We start from the raw sequence: 16,871 nt of genomic DNA, 5'->3' as shown, positions 1-16,871 counted from the left end.
ACCTTTGCCTCAGGTTGGGCTTTTTACAGATCAGACCAGACTGTTAACTGCAAGTCTTTGAAATAAGAACTGCCTTTCCTACATATTTGCATAGTTATCAACATGATTTGGCCTTAATATTAATAAATGTAATTATCAGAAGCTGCAGCATTGTAAGTTGCAAAAGTAATTTATAGTTTTTACTTTTTTATCTTGCATTCTATCTCTACTGCATCAGTAAATCATTTCATTTTGTCAGCCAATTTCAATTCTTTGCTATATTCCATACTTTCTGTAATTCTGAGTAATACTTTTAAATTGTTGAGGCCTGTGATAATATACTAAGCAGCATCATTTCTGCTAATCCTCAGGGCACTCCACTATTAGCCTTTTCACTTCTACTGTAACCAGCTTTTAATTCATGAAAGGACTTCATTTTGCCTCCTGTGGCTACTAACTTAATAATCTCCTGAAAAGGACTCTATTGAAAGCTTTTTGAAATCCTAATTTCATATCTACAGAGCCAGATATCCTTTATCTATTATTTTGTTAACTCTTAAAACTGTGCCTTAGATTCCTTTCAACAAGGTGAATCTGCAGAGTCGTCTACAGATTTCTGCTCCATGTCTAGCAAGCCTGTTTTGTAAGAGCAAGAAACATAAAACATTTAATTTAGTGTTGTAAACCAGCTTCTCAGTTATTGCTAAACTTATGAGACAATCAGTTAATTCACTGGGCTCTCGTGCTTGTAGGATTCTGATTTTACTTCGGAGAGGTATAGATTCTTTTTAAAAAATCAACCTGAAACGTAGGTTGTTCTCCTTAAGAGAATTATCTGAATGCTGTTTGAAATCAATAAGATTAACTGTGTAATAAGAAATGAGAGAATTGACTGTGGACTGTGTCTTCCTTCCTGTTTTGTGGAGTTTTCCTTGCTTAATGTTATCTACAAATACACAATTACATATTCAGAGATAAATAAAATGTGATGGAACAATTTTTCCAGTCTTGCTGGTATAGGAATATAACCTAAAAACCTGCAGATGGGAACACGTGTATGATCGGCATGATACTTTTTCTCTGACAATGTTTGGAAATCCCCCTTAGCAACACATTTTTGGAATTTGTGAGTGAGAGTATAACGTGTCTATTCCTGTAGGGAACCATCAGTAACCCCTTTACTTTTCTCAGAATAATGGGAAAGGCTTAAAAAAAGAAATAGTTTAGACACATTTCTATGCAGCAACACGAGCACATTTGCTTTTGTTGCAAAATGCAGCTATTCCACATTTGGATCAACTCTTAAGTTACAGAATGTCTCCAAACTAAGATATTAATATAGAATCACCTTAAAACATTTGAAGAAATATCTCTTTTTCTTTTCTGTTGGAAACAGTGGACATAGTACCGCTATTTGATTGTATTTATTATGGCCATTCTGCCCGCTTTCCTGCCTAGAGATAAATGTGAATAGTCGGAGGGTGATAGGAGCAGTCTCACAAAATGCTCTTAATGTAGAAAAATGACTATTATAATTTGCCACTGGACCATTTGGTTTTGTTACTTTTATAATATGTTAAAAAAAATATTGTGTGTAAAAATGCAAATGATAATGTTTAATGACATGTTTTATAAGCACCCACAATTTCTAAAGCCATAAAGCTGCCATTTTTTCACTATGTGTATGCCCCCAACTGATGACCAAATTGGATGGATGAACAATTCTAGTTGTGCATTACCTTGTAGATGGTTTGCTGGTATTTTATGCTGTGGTTTAATTATAAAAAAAATCTTCAGATAGTTGTTTTTAACTTTTCCCACAGACACTTTTTTTCTATGAGCTTTTGTCCCAGTGTTCCTGTTTGTCTCTACTTTTCCTGTTTTGTGTCATTTTTATTAAAACCAAAGCATTTCAGGTTAATTTGATGGACGGCTTTGCATGAGTAATTGACAAAGAGAAAGGAAATGAATGCCAAAGAATAAGAAAACAATTAGTTGGCCACCAGCTTTCCAAATGGGATAAAATCAGTTGACCTTCTCCCCTGATTTACCTTCACAATTAATTCTTGAAAAAGAAAATAAGAGTGTTAGGTTTCATCTTATTAAAATGGTACCAAACATTCTTTGAGCAAAGGATTAGGATTTTTTTACAAAAAGTCCATTTTATATTAGATCTGTACTGACATACTGAGTTGTATGTGTTTTGTTGGGATGGACAGACTGGTCCACTCTTCTTCCAATAAAGTTTAAAATGAACTTTGTATTGCACAAAGGAAATAAACAAAGATCAATGTGTCTTCCTCAAAAAGGTAGTGGGAGAGTCTTGCAGCCACCTGCTTATTGTCCTTCTGCCTTCAAACTCTGCCTTGGAGATCGATGGGGTTTAATCTCTACTGAGCCTCCTCCCCTTGCCTATGACTGAGACAGTATTATCCTCTTTGCTGCACTTTTCAGGGAGGTGTCCACTGGTGTCCAACTAAGTCTCTGCAAAATTTAAAGTTTCTTGTTTGCAATTATAATACTTTGTGTGTTCTGTAATGAAGGAACAGAGTTTGTCCGCTGCTTCCTGCTGGTGCCAAAGTGCAGCTGTGTAGGATTTCTCAGATGTTGCAGCTGAGGGTGGAACTTAATCTATTACCAGGCTATGGACCCCTGAGGAGTCATTAGTTCCCATATATCTCTGAAAGTAGGTGTATGTGATACATATAGTATTGCATGCGTGTTACAAGTGCAAATTATCATTATGTATCATGTAATGCTCAGATTAGGCAATTGCAAAGATACATTAGCAAAATGTAGAGAAATAATGTCTCTCTACCTTAGTCTAAAGTTGCACGTTTACTGTGCTTGCGGAACTCTTACAACATTAATAAATCATGTGAGAAAGAAATGGAACAACTGGGTGTGTCTAACAAGGTGTTAGCAAGTCTTTGAGCGATAGAAGAATGTAACTAGATAAGCACATATTCTGAAGTATTGGAGATACTTTTGTCTGACACTGAGGTTATCATGGGTTCTGTTATTTGTTTCACACTAACAGTTCTTGAGTATGTTTCACATTAGTCAGTCATGTTTACAGAGCACTTTTCTCAAGGTGCCTTCGGCTTCTATTCATAATACTTCAAATCAACTAAAATATATCAATCCTTTAAGCATAGTCTACAGCTATTTGCTGTATTAGAAGAATAGCATATTTTACATGGTTTCTTAGAAATCCCTCGACTCAGATAATCTAATGTGATCAGAATCCAAATAAATAAGAACAAGTTAATAAACACCTAATTGCCTTTACTTTTTTTTTTTTCCATTTTGAGGTATTCCTAATTATCAGTTTGTCCCTGTTATTTCCAATGAAGAATTAATGGGAGTAAAATCTGGATGTTTTATATTAGGACAAACTGATCATAACAATAGGTCAGCTCTCATGACTGCCTTGTGTAGTAGCATTAATGCTTTTCTATCTGTACTGGAAATATCTCACACATTTTAAATAATATTTGCCCTTTTCATATCTGCATCATAGTGGTGGCTCATAATGGTTAATTAATCTGCTAATTTATTTTTCCTGTCTTACAATATTTCACTGATGAACTCCTATACTGTAACAGAAATCCTTGACGTTAGTTTGTCTCTTAAACATTGCATGTCATAATATAAGACCTATATCTCATAATGTATTTTTTTTTGTCATCCTGTTTTTACTGTATGATATACTGACCCTCCTCTATATTGGCAAGACCTGCTTGATCTGTATTACCAGCCAAGTGTATATTTATGAAGTCTAAATCCAGCCAGTACAATTAGAAAATATTTATGAAAATGCAAGGATAGAATCCCCTCCCCCCAGAAATGTCCTAGATTATCTTTTGGCTGGCATAGCTCAGAGACTGTTAGAGATTCACACAGGTAGATGAGAATCCATTTCTTTAATAAAAAATAATTCTTAGGTTGCATTTATAGGAAGAGATTTCAGGTTGGGCTTATACCCTCTGTCTAGCCGGGCAAGAGTTTACACAAATGTATGTCTTCCCTTTCCTGTCTTTTCCTGCATTTCTCATCCTCTGTTTTTTTAGGGAATAATCTGACCACCTTCTTGACTATTAATTTTCTTCACATTCTCAGTAGCCCCAGATTGTCACCTTCAGGTGTGGCAATTGAAAAGAAAATGTTATGGTTATCATACACGGGACCATCATCATTGCTAGTAGCAATTGTTCTCCAAATAATATCTGTGGAGTCTTCTGCTGTAATGACAGAAATTTAAGTATTTGATTTTCAGTAACATTACAGAGGCCTTGATCATATCCAGTTCTAGCCATTGTTGCTTGCAGTAGATTATGAATAGACTGATTTTTCCATATTGTCAAATAATTTTTATCAAACCATTTCTGTTTCAATCATGCTTCTTATTCATACATTTCAAGCATGAGCCAAAAGTAAGTGGATGAATTTATTATGAGTGTTTCCCCATAATATGAAAAGAATCTGCATGGATTAGGCAGCAGTGACAGCTGAGAGAAAGCAGTGGAAAAATAAGGGAGAGAGGCAAAAGAGGCAAATAGTCTGCAGGATAAAGAGTCGTATTGCTTCTATTTGGAGCTATAGGTAGAAGGAACATCATTATGCAGGTAGGAGTCATAGCTAGAAAATAATTATCGATTATGTGCCCCTAAAATGAGAAAGAGAAAAGGGTTAAGAACTACATTTACTTTAAGGTACACATCATATTCGGAAACCTTTTTGTATCATACTCCAGTGTTCTCATACTTAAATGTTATTGTGTCCCAATTTCCTTTTAAAGAGCAATAGGACATCAAGATATAGAGAATACTATGGAAAACTTAATTATATCTTGCTATATAAAATATAATAGAACAAATATCTCCCTTTTCTCAACTATTTTTATTTATAACAGCATTACTCTTGTAACTAACATGGAGATAACAAGGAATACAGTATATTCAAAATTATTATCTATGTAATATTTCTGTATTTTGGTTTTGGTTGTTTCCTGGTTTGGGTTTGTTTGTTGTTGTTGTTTTTTTTTTTTGGTTGGTTTTGGTTTTGTTTTTTTGCATGAAGTGGTATTTCAGAGCTGAATTCAGATAGCTGGTACAGTAAGACGCCAAAAACATTTCTTATTGTAGCTTCTTTTAATTTATCCATGGAAGACAAAAATTCATTGTTGTTATTCCACTTGTGGGAAGTTAAATATCTACAGAGTGTTGAAAAGGCTCTAAATTCAGTTTGACTAAGTTAAAAGATTTCTGTTGGGATGTTTATCTAGTTTATCTGTTTTCTTAGCAATATTCGTTTCTCTCCAAATTTTGTGATCTTCTGCTTAAGGTAAGTATTTTATCATTTCATTACAGAATGCAAAATATAGGTGCATTTTTTTAAAAAGAGGACATGAGAACAGAGAATCTTTGTAACCTATGCAATATGTGTTGAAGGGTACAATGCAGCAGACTAAAAAGAGAATATTTTTCTTGCTGGAAAACTTGTAGTGACTAAATGCAACAGCAGAATTGAGCTTTGAACTGTAAGTACCATAAGCAAAGTTACCGTATTAAAACCAGCATCTACTCAAGTCTAGAAAATACTAGTGAGGATTACTTGCTTCATAATTAGGATGAAAACTAACATCCCATTATAAATTAAGAGACAAATATACTTAAAGCAAAAAGCCAAGCACTGTGAAATGCACAGGCTTCATCTTGACTATGGGTAGAGGATATTGGAAGAAAAAAAGAAACCTTGAAAGAAGATTGAAATAAATTTTGGAAGAAAAATCAGAAAGGAAGTCCAAAACTCAGACTACGCAAGAATGTTTCTGCTTTTTTCTTTCTTTTCTATTTTCCTAGAAAATAGAGAATAATAGCTGTTATAGAATGGAAAACAAACCTTAAAAGGAACTATTATTTTACCAAAGCATCCTTACAAAATCTTTACAATCCTTACAAAAACTCCTGTTTGTCCTTATCAAACCAACAATTCCAGAGGTTCTTTTACTATGCCCAATATTAATGCCTTGGATAAAGACATTAAACGAGTAGATAAATAGTTAGATATAATGTTTCTAGAAGATCAAATCCAATTTTTGCATAATCATGTCAAAGACATACAGTAGTATGTAATCAGTTGTGTGAAATGAGGTGGAAAATTAAGCTGTTTATGTATCTTAAACACTACATTCTAAAACCAGGTTTGCCTTGTAGATTACCAGATCATTTTAAATATGGTTATTTAAGAAAGGCCAGTAACATAGTTTTTGTCAAACTTCTGTACCTCAAGTTCTTCCAAATAGCTTGCTTTCTTCATCCAACAGGCAGATTAGCCACAAAGCTTATTTTTGCTGTTTACAACCTCAACTCTTTACCTGGCTTTTCATTGTCTCAGCAGACTTGCCTCTCACTATGAGCTGCTTCGTGGGAACAGATTTACTGCTGGGCAAATTAACTGATACTGCCATTAGCTTCCTCCCATCTTGTGAGCTGGTTATACATATTGATAAAACAACAATTAAAACCCGCATATTGTTTCTTTTTCACCTAGGGAGCTTGTAGAATATGTAAGTAACATGGAAGTTTAATGAAATAGAAGATTTTATTGATTATAATACAGTTGGTTTTGTGGTATGATAATATTTTATAGTAATATATTTTTTTATTAGTTGAACTATTTGCTAAAAATTCAGAGGCTGGATTCTCACAACTTACAAACCACTAGTACAGAAGTTCATAATAATTATTGTGAGATTTCTTCTTAAAATCCGTAGTTGCAGCATTATTGTCAGATGTGGACAAGTTTTGCCAAGAATTTGAGCTTTAATCAGCATTTTTTTGTGGGTAGATATGAAAAACAAAAGAATTTTGTGGGCGTAAACAGAAAAAGTACATTTTTCTCTGAACAGCTGTATAATAGCCACTTTTAAAAACTAAATGGTAAACACAGAAGGAAGGGGTTTCACACCATCAAATGTAAGGCAAAATATTTCTGGCTTCCATATTGTGGGAGTTATTATAGAGCACAAAATGCTAAGTAAAAATTGGCTGTATGCTCGGGCAGCTGACACTTCAAGAAATGAGCTAGAAATCAGAGTCCTTTTCAGAGCCATGCCATTTGCCAACCACTTACGGCTTTGGAACTAATTGAGAAGTGAAGAGTACACACAACTGCTTTATGATCTACTGTGGAGAGTCTCTGGCTGTGTGCTGTGAACAAGCCAGGGCTTGATGCGGCTGTGCTACACGGAAGGATTTCCCTGAGACACCAGAGACAAAAGGAAAGTAAACAGAAGCCGGTCTGCTCTCGACCCAGGCTGCAGGAGGGGCGTTGCCGCTGCGCATGAACAGTCTGTGAACAGTGCCCTGCAGCCAATCACCATAGTGGGGGGGGATGAGTGACTGTGAGTGTAACCAATTGTAGCCTGCACTTGCCGCATGGCCTTTTGGTATAGAGTATATAAGGCTTGGAAAAACGTGGTCTCGGGGACATTGATATTCAGTGTTGTTTAAGAGTTCATTAAAGAGTACGGATGGTAAATTCACATTGAATTAGACTCCTTACTCTCGCCCGGCCCGCCCGTTCGATCAAAGAGCTTATGCCGGCGTCTGGATTCGTCGAATTTGCTACCGCCACATTTGGTAGCAGAGGATGGTTCGTTAGCAGAGCATAACGCTTCGGATCTACATATGGTAGCAGATGGATGGATCGTTAGCAAAGCATAATCGCTCCGGATCGAAATTACTGCGGTGAGCAGCGTTCATAAAAACGGAGCCAAGCCGGGGTGTGGGATAGTGTGCTTAGTCCGGTATCAAAAGACGGGCACCAGTCGAGCTGGCCACTCGCATCCTACGTTAAGACCGCGCTGATAAGATAATGGATATTGAAACAGCCGCGGCACTGCTGACGACTATTCTCTCTAAGAGAGGTATTGAATCGTCACAGGAAAAGCTAATCACATTGATTTTTTTAGCTCAGAAGTGGGGACACTTTGGGGAAGTTCCACTTTTGTTTTCCCCAACGGAATGGAGATCAGTGGGGGACACTATGTGGGACAAAACTATCAGAGGGGAAGAAGAGAAAGAAATTAAAGCTGTGAGAGAATTGTGGAAAACCGTATTAGAATCATTAGAAGTTTTGAAATCGGAACAACGTGCCGCCCTAAGAGCCGCGGAGGCGCTTGTCCCAGAACAAACCTGGACTGATAAAACTTGTCCAAAAGAAAAGAGGGGCCTGTGGGCTACTCTGTGGGGTCTGCCTGCCGTTCGGGGTGGTCGCGGGGTCCCGGCTCAGCCAATACTTTCACAATCCGATCTGCAACGCGGATTAGAAACCGCGCGGTTCGTAAACAAAGAACCGGAAGTTTCCCCCTCCGAGTCTCTGGGGCAATGTCCCAAGAAGGCGGAAGTGCAACTAGTCGACTGTCCGGATGTGGGAGGCCCTGAGTGCCGCCCTCCTCCTACCGCTCCGCCTCTGCCCTGCCCCGAGCCGGACGCCCCCCCTGCCTCCGAGAAAAGCGTGGGGGCCGGGCCCGGACCGGCCGGGCCCGGACCGGCCGGGCCGGCGCAGTCGCTGGGGCCGGGGCCGCCTCAAACTTTGCCTCCGCAAGCACCCGCGGAAGTTTTTTGTGAGCCTCCTCCTACATCATTGGGCTCACCCCAAGCAGTAGAGCAGTTACTGCAAGTCATTACCAACAAGCTTGAACAACTTAACTTAAGAGTGTCAAATGTAGAGAATAATAAGGAACAAATTGAGTTTCAAAAACCAGCTTGCCTTTCACAAACAATGCCATCAAAGGTGCCTATAGACTCTACTGACCAGCCGCAGCCCCGACGTAGCAGATGGTCAGGGGTCATCAAAGATGCCATTCTAGAAGGTGATTGGTCTCCAGCAAAATTAGCCCTACCGGTAATTCAAAATATGAACACTCAGACAGCGGTATGGGAACCACACGATTGGAAAATTTTGCAGCAAGCAAAACAAACAATCATGAACTATGGTATACGTTCAGCAGCTACCAGACACAAAGAACATCTCCGAACCTGTATCCCAATCAGCAACCAACCGTGAACCAGGCTTCTTTCACCTCAACAAGCCAAGCACCACAGGAAGCCTCGGAGTTGATGTGGAGACAGCAGTAGATATAACATTGACCAATACTGCAATTCATAGAATACCAACGAATGCTAAAGGACCTTTATTTAGACAAGATAGTCTCATTGGAGGCCTATTGATTGGCCGTTCTTCTGCTAGTATCAAAGGTCTTATAGTAATACCAGGTATAATTGATGCAGATTTCACAGGAACTGTTCAAATCCTGGCCTACACTCTGCATCCGCCAATTTTTATTCCTTCTGGGAGTAGAATAGCTCAGGTAGTAGCACTGGAAAACTGCCTACCAATGCTTCCAGGAGTCCCTCCATCATCCTCAACACAAAGGCATGATAAAGGATTTGGATCGACAGGTCCTGCAGTTTGCTTCACCTCATCAATGACTCAGCGTCCCATGTTACGTGTGCAACTATTTCAGTCTGATTCTACTGTTGTTGTAGATGTAAATGCAATGCTTGATACTGGAGCTGATGTCTCCATCATTAGTCAATTCAAATGGCCACGAAATTGGAAACCTCAAAAATCAATCTCTTCCACTGTAGCTGGAGTAGGTGGTCAAACTACTCCAAATATAAGTGTTGATCCCATTTCGATTAGTTTCCCTGAAGGTCAATGTGTTACCCTTAGGGTGTATGTAATGGAATTGCCAAGCAGCCTTGAGGCGCTTATCGGCCGTGATGTCTTGGGGCAACTTGGTGCCGTGTTAACTACTTCACCTTTTCCTTAGTGGTCACTGGAAAGCAGTTGCCCAACCCTCCATTGACCTGGTTAACAGATAGCCCAGTTTGGGTTGACCAGTGGCCATTAACAGAAGAGCGACTGCAAAAGGCACGTGAATTAGTAGAAGAGCAATTAATTGCAGGCCATATCAAGCCTTCTACTAGTCCATGGAATACCCCAATTTTTGTAATACCAAAAAAGAGTGGAAAGTGGCGATTATTACATGACTTGCGAAAGGTAAATGATCAAATGCAAGCCATGGGTGCTTTACAGCCTGGATTACCATCACCTGTAATGTTACCAGAAAATTGGCATATTCTAATTATAGATTTAAAGGATTGTTTCTTTACCATTCCTTTACATGAGCAAGATACACAGCGTTTTGCATTTACACTGCCTTCAGTAAACAAAGCGGAACCAGCTAAAAGGTATGAGTGGGTAGTGCTACCGCAAGGTATGAAAAATTCTCCTACACTGTGCCAAATGTATGTTGCATGGGCACTTCAACCTATTCGTGCATCATGGAAACAAACAATTATTTATCATTATATGGATGATATTCTGTTCTGTCAACAAGCTGAGTTCACAGAAAGTTCCATAGTCCAAATTACGATCAAACTCAAAGAAAAGGGGTTGGTTATAGCTCCAGAGAAAGTTCAAAAGTCTGCACCTTGGAAATACCTTGGTTGGTCCATTTGTGATGCACAGATTCGTCCACAAAAAATTGAATTACATACTGATTTACAAACATTAAATGATGTCCAAAAATTGTTAGGGGACATACAATGGATTAGAAATTGCGTAGGCATTACTAACAATGATATAGCACCTCTTACTTCACTTCTAAAAGGAGGTGATCCAGCTAAGAAAATAAGCTTAGAGTCCGTGCATCTCAAATGTCTTTCTGATATTACACAAAAAGTACAGACAAATTGGTCTAGCCGAAGACTTTCTGATCGACCAATTTCCCTCCTTATTAGCAATCTAGAACATCCGTGTGCAATCATCTGCCAGTGGCAAAACAAAAACGGGGAATTCCCCATAGATGTTGCTACAGATTCTTCCTTTTGTGCCACTGTCAGATTGAAAACAGAAAATGATTTACGATTATTAGAGTGGATTTTTCTCAGTGTCCAACCAAAATTCAGTATTCAAACGAGACCAGAAGCAATTGGAGAATTGATTCGAAAAGGAAGATCTCGAATACTAGAAATTAGCGGTCAGGAACCAGATGATATCAGTATTCCGATAAATGGAGCCGATTTAGAATGGTGGCTGAGACATTCAATGCCTATACAGAATGCATTATTAGGATTTATAGGCAAGGTACATTCACGACAACCAAAAGGTAAACTATGGCAATTCCTTAGAACAAATCAGTGGTTAGAGAGAAGCAAAGTAAAAGCAAAACCTGTTGAAGGCCTTACAGTATATACAGATGCAGGAAAACGAAGACACCAGGCAGCATGTGTCTGGCAAGAGAATAGTCAATGGAAACAGCATTTAATTGAAGGTTCAAAAGAGGATTCATTACAGACTTTAGAGCTCACAGCAGTAATATGGGCCTTAAATAATTGGCTGAAATCTGCTTTAAATGTTGTCACAGATTCTTTGTATGTAGCAGGTGTAATACCCAGAATGGAAAATGCCCTGTTAAGACAATCGAATAATCCTCGATTAGGAAAATTGTTTGTACAATTGAGAGCTATTTTAAATCAAAGAAAAGAACCCTGTTGTGTGATTCACATCCGCAGGCATCAATGGAATCTTGGTCTAGGTGAAGGAAATCAAATTGCAGATAGTTTAGTAAGTTCAGTACAGCACATGCCTCCAACAGATAAATTCCAACAAGCGAGACAAAGTCATGAGAGCTTTCCTCAGAATGCCAGAGGTCTCCAAAGACAATTCGATTTAACTTTAAATGAAGCAAGAAGTATTGTACAGGCATGTCCTCAGTGTGGAAGCCAGATGTTAGGTATAGGAATCGGTGTCAATCCTCGAGGTTTAAAAGCCTTAGAAGTATGGCAAATGGATGTGACACATGTGCCAGAATTTGGAAGACTTAAATATGTGCATGTCACAATTGATACTTTTTCAAAAATGATATGGGCTACTGCTTTACCAGGGGAAAAAGCACTACATGTATGTAAACATCTTACAGCTTGTTTTGCTGTAATGGGTGTCCCAGAAAAGATTAAGACAGACAATGGCCCTGCCTATGTTAGCCAGAAAGTTAGAACTTTTCTAATGAAATGGGGAGTGAAACACGTTACAGGTATACCTCATTCCCCAACAGGCCAAGGAATCATCGAGAGAGCACATCAAATGATTAAAGGGTATTTGAGCAAACAGAAGCAGGAAGAATTAGATTGTCAACAGCGTTTAGCAAAGGTGTTGTTTACCTTGAATTATTTATGTCTAACTGGAGATCATGAGGAGCCTCCTGTGATCATTCATCATTATCAGATCAGACTAGGAAGGAAAAACACTTTACCGGAATTCATGGTGAGATATCGTGATCCCACCACTGGATTGTGGAAGGGACCAGTACCTGTTATTTTTAATGGTAGAGGGTATATGTGTCTCTCCACAGATCAAGGTCCATTGTGGGTTCCAAGCCGAGCAGTAAAGCCGGAGTTGAAACAAACTCAACCAAGTCAACTCCCTGCAGCAGAACCTTCGGAGGTCACAGAGTGAGGTGTAACCTTTGCATTGATTTAGCTGTGACATGTATGTGTACTATAGTTATATAAGTAGATCTTTAAACACCACTACCTCTTGAGTACGTTTATCAACACCCAGCACATCGTTTGTTATAAGTTGAGTATCTTTAAACCAAAGTTCTTGGAATTTGTTTAATCAATCCATTGTGATATTTAAACGGCAATGGAATACCTCAGGTTTATTGCAAAGTGCATTGTTTACGTTGATTGTTGTTGTTATTTATATGTTATGTATAAGTTGTTTTTTATCACATATCAAAAAAGGATTAGTACACACAGCTAATCAATCCTGGCTTGTCCAAAAAGAAAAAAAAAAAGGAGGAATTGTGGAGAGTCTCTGGCTGTGTGCTGTGAACAAGCCAGGGCTTGATGCGGCTGTGCTACACGGAAGGATTTCCCTGAGACACCAGAGACAAAAGGAAAGTAAACAGAAGCCGGTCTGCTCTCGACCCAGGCTGCAGGAGGGGCGTTGCCGCTGCGCATGAACAGTCTGTGAACAGTGCCCTGCAGCCAATCACCATAGTGGGGGGGGATGAGTGACTGTGAGTGTAACCAATTGTAGCCTGCACTTGCCGCATGGCCTTTTGGTATAGAGTATATAAGGCTTGGAAAAACGTGGTCTCGGGGACATTGATATTCAGTGTTGTTTAAGAGTTCATTAAAGAGTACGGATGGTAAATTCACATTGAATTAGACTCCTTACTCTCGCCCGGCCCGCCCGTTCGATCAAAGAGCTTATGCCGGCGTCTGGATTCGTCGAATTTGCTACCGCCACAATCTACAGCTTGTCATACCTGTATTTTGTAGAGATTTTTTCTCATAATAAAGCTTTTATGTCATGTGTAAAAATCAGTTTTGTTTTTAAATCCAGAAATCATATTCACCTTAAAGTTAATATATCATTCCTATGTATATGTAATGTACAACTGTAAGACAGAGTTGATAAAGGTAGTATCTTTTATTAGACAGTTATTATCACTGAAAAACATTGAAAAGCTTTTTAACACATAGCTGTTTCTTCATATCTGAAACAGAAAAGGACATTGCAAGGGCAAAGAACAGCTGAAAAAAATTCTCAGCATATCAGAAATATCACATCTTTAGAAGAAAGATAACTGGTAGATACAGTTAGAGGAAATATTATTGGAGAGTGGGAGAAATGAAATGAGAGCTTCTACTATATGTGTTTTGAGCAAAATAGTTGCAAATACTTATTTAGTAGTCTAACATGGATGTGTATGCATCAACGGTATTTTTCTGTGGAAATAGTTTAAAATTTTGAAAGAGTTGTGAAAAGCCTAATAAGGAATGGACTCAAACCAAAAGACAAACCACCAAAAACGTAGTCTGATAAAGATGGTTTTCCCTGTGAAACAAACATCCCTTGGTTTAAAAAAAAGCCCTCACATTACTAATCATATCTCTCTTTTTCATATCTAAAGCCTTCCACAGACACAAGTAGCTGTTGTAAGTTTTGTATTCAAATTTCTTTAACTAGAACATTCAATAACAAAAAATGATATCTAATTATTTTATAAACTACAAATTAAAAGTTAAAAAGAAAAAAAAATATTGAAGGATGTCTGATTTTCCTTTTGACAGAAAACAGGAAAACTTTGCTGTTTCTTAGTCCTGCTTTTTGGCCAAAGAATTTTGACCACCTGGCCATTTCTTACCTGATACAGGTTTCTTGCTGCAATGAACAATTTGACCTCTGACGTAGACTCGTTATCAGAAGTTTGTAGTTGCTTTATCATCTTCTGTTCTCGGGGACTTTGGGGGCAGACTTATTTTACCATCTTGCAAGTGTTGGCAGTAGCATACCAAATGTCCTCAAGAAATACAAACCTCATCAATTTAGGAATTTAAATATATTCTTGTTTTGCAAAGATCTTCATACATGGTTGCTTGGTATAGTTATTTTTGGAATTTCTCATTAACTGACCCTGGGATATTGACCCTAAAGTCATCTGATAAAGGTGTTTTTCCTTGTGAAACAAAAAGCTGATGAGCAAAAATTACAGAGATGCCATCACATACGGTGGTGTGAAAACAGGAAATGTAGGTTTTGTTTGTTCCTTTTTCGGTGTGGTTCGTTACAGGGACTTGATTTCATTCATGTAGGTGACTAGATATTATGCAATTGTTATTTTTAGTCTCCTATAAGAAATTATCAATAAGTGCACGTGAGACTATATAAGTATGTAATTTGCACGATGTCTGCCAATAGTGAGACACCCACAGCAAATGTAGAGGACTTACTTTCAAGTATCTATTCCAATTTGTTTGCTTTTATTGTGGATGGAGCAGTTTCAATATGAAACACTGAGGCAGTCAGGTCAGTAGCTAAGATGTGCCACACCAAGATTCAGATTGGCTCAGGGTCAAGCAAGGAAGACAATGGTTCATGATTGCAAAGAGAATCTACATCTGCTGACAGTGGGATTTACCCAAGAAATGTGAAACCCAAGTTCAGTCTTTAATTTCAGACTTTTCTTCCACAATTTAAGTAAGCGTGTGGTTACTGCCCCCAAATTAAGGGCTGGATATTTGTTTGCTTAAGCTGGCAATTATTTTTTTTTTTGGGTATAACGCTTGTTAGGTATGGAGGAGGAAGCATCTACCCAATGCCAAAATATAATCTCACTAGAAAAAGAGGTTTTGAAGTGTTTTGAAGATGGAAGTGGTTACAGGATTCTTTCTCTTATTTTTTCTTTTGAGTGTCCAAGTGAAGAGGTAAAGATCAAATTTTTCTGGAATAAACAGCATGTTATTCTTAGAATGGCTATTTTGATTCCTATGGGTAACTTACAAGGTAAGGTGTATAAGCAAGAATATCAGAATCTAGTACTGACTTATCAATAAGTGAAAATAGAAAGGAGCATATTATTTTTTGTTCTTTTCTCTAGGTCTAATATTTCTGGATTTCAATATCTGGCCATAAACCATATTTGAAATTTAATGATACTCTGCAGTGATACAAACTGAATGATTATTTACTAAACATACTTGTGTAGATGGCATGAATTATCTGTTGGTCTGATCACATTGTATTAGTATTGAAAAATTACATTTCTTGGTTTATTTATTTTGTATTTTCAGGTAGAGCTTGAAAAGCTGGACTATCATTACTGGCTGCCTTTGTTTTTTGATGGGCTTTGTGAAACATCATTTCCGTGTGAGTTTTTTGCTCGTCAAGGAATCCATGACATGCTGGAACATGGTGGAAACAAGATTCTTCCTGTCATTCCTCAGCTCATTATCCCAATAAAAAGTAGGTGAAAATGTGGGGGGAAAAAAATCCCTAATATTGCTTATATATACTGTAGATTTTTGACAAGTTACTAATTAAGCAATAAACTATGACAGACTGTAAATTTTATGGATATTATTACAAATGTGAGTAAATTGTAAGGCATAAGGCCAGAAGGCTTATGTCTGCAGTCGCCTGGTACTTGCAGTAATGCAGAACAATCAGCTGTCTGATTAGTGTTTTCCATGTTACAATGTGGCTTTTGGTCTTTGGAAATGTGAAGTGACATTTTCTTACTGTTTTTTGTATATTTATTGTGTAAATCCATTACTGTATAAACCAGTTCATCTAAAATGACAGGAGAAATCAACAGATGAAACTTATGGAATTATGTTTCTTTTTGTCCTTTTATTTATTCTACAGTTATATTTATTCACTAACTATATCTTCTAGCATCATTTGCATTACTTTGCGTATACATATATCTAAATTGGGAGTTCTATCTGACTAATTAATGTTGTATGTAAAATGTTAGCATTTTTTAAAAGTACTACTTTTGAAGTTTTTATATATTCAAACATATTTTTGTAGAAAAGTTATGTGAAAGGTAATAAATTATTTTAAAATAAGTGTAATAAACCTAAAACTTCAAGTGTAATACCACTAAAACTAAAACTTATTTTCTTGAAACACCTACTCTTTCAGATATATTGTTTTGTCCTTTCCTGTTTCTTTAGATCAGTACTTTGAGGAAAAAATATTCTGAACCACCATTCTTCTTTAGTTAGGATTATTTTTAAGTCTTTGTGCTACACCTGTAATAATAGATGCTCGTATTTCTTAAACTTGGCTTCTGCTCTATCATTGATCTGTAATGGTATCATTGCTGTCCTTGTCCTTTTTTCCTTAGATAATTCAACATCCATGCTAATACAGAACAAAACAGACTCATTGTATTTGTGATACAGAATGAATAGAATCAAATACAGTTTTGTTGAAAGTGAAAAGGAATGTAGTTTTGAGCCTGATAATGCTGAAATAATACTATTGAAAGGGTCAGAATTGTGAGTTTGTTTTGT

At 37.4% G+C, this 16,871-nt stretch overlaps 1 protein-coding gene across 3 annotated transcripts in view; it reads left to right on the top strand.

Annotated features, from left to right (window-relative positions):
* PACRG (parkin coregulated) overlaps positions 1–16,871 on the top strand; it is a 243,531-nt gene that overhangs the window by 114,321 nt on the left and 112,339 nt on the right. For all 3 annotated transcript variants that reach the window (XR_011738337.1, XM_071806367.1, XM_065835899.2), the window contains one exon: positions 15,642–15,813. Coding sequence is in view for 2 of the 3 variants with exons in the window: in XM_071806367.1 (XP_071662468.1) it covers positions 15,642–15,813 (172 nt within the window). In the remaining variant the exon portion in view is untranslated. The remainder of the gene's footprint in view (positions 1–15,641; positions 15,814–16,871) is intronic.

Source organism: Patagioenas fasciata, chromosome 3, assembly GCF_037038585.1.
Source record: "Patagioenas fasciata isolate bPatFas1 chromosome 3, bPatFas1.hap1, whole genome shotgun sequence".
In the NCBI taxonomy this organism is placed as follows: Eukaryota; Metazoa; Chordata; class Aves; order Columbiformes; family Columbidae; genus Patagioenas; species Patagioenas fasciata.
Note: the sequence above shows the minus strand (reverse complement) of the source record. Positions and strands in the feature narration are given on the sequence as shown.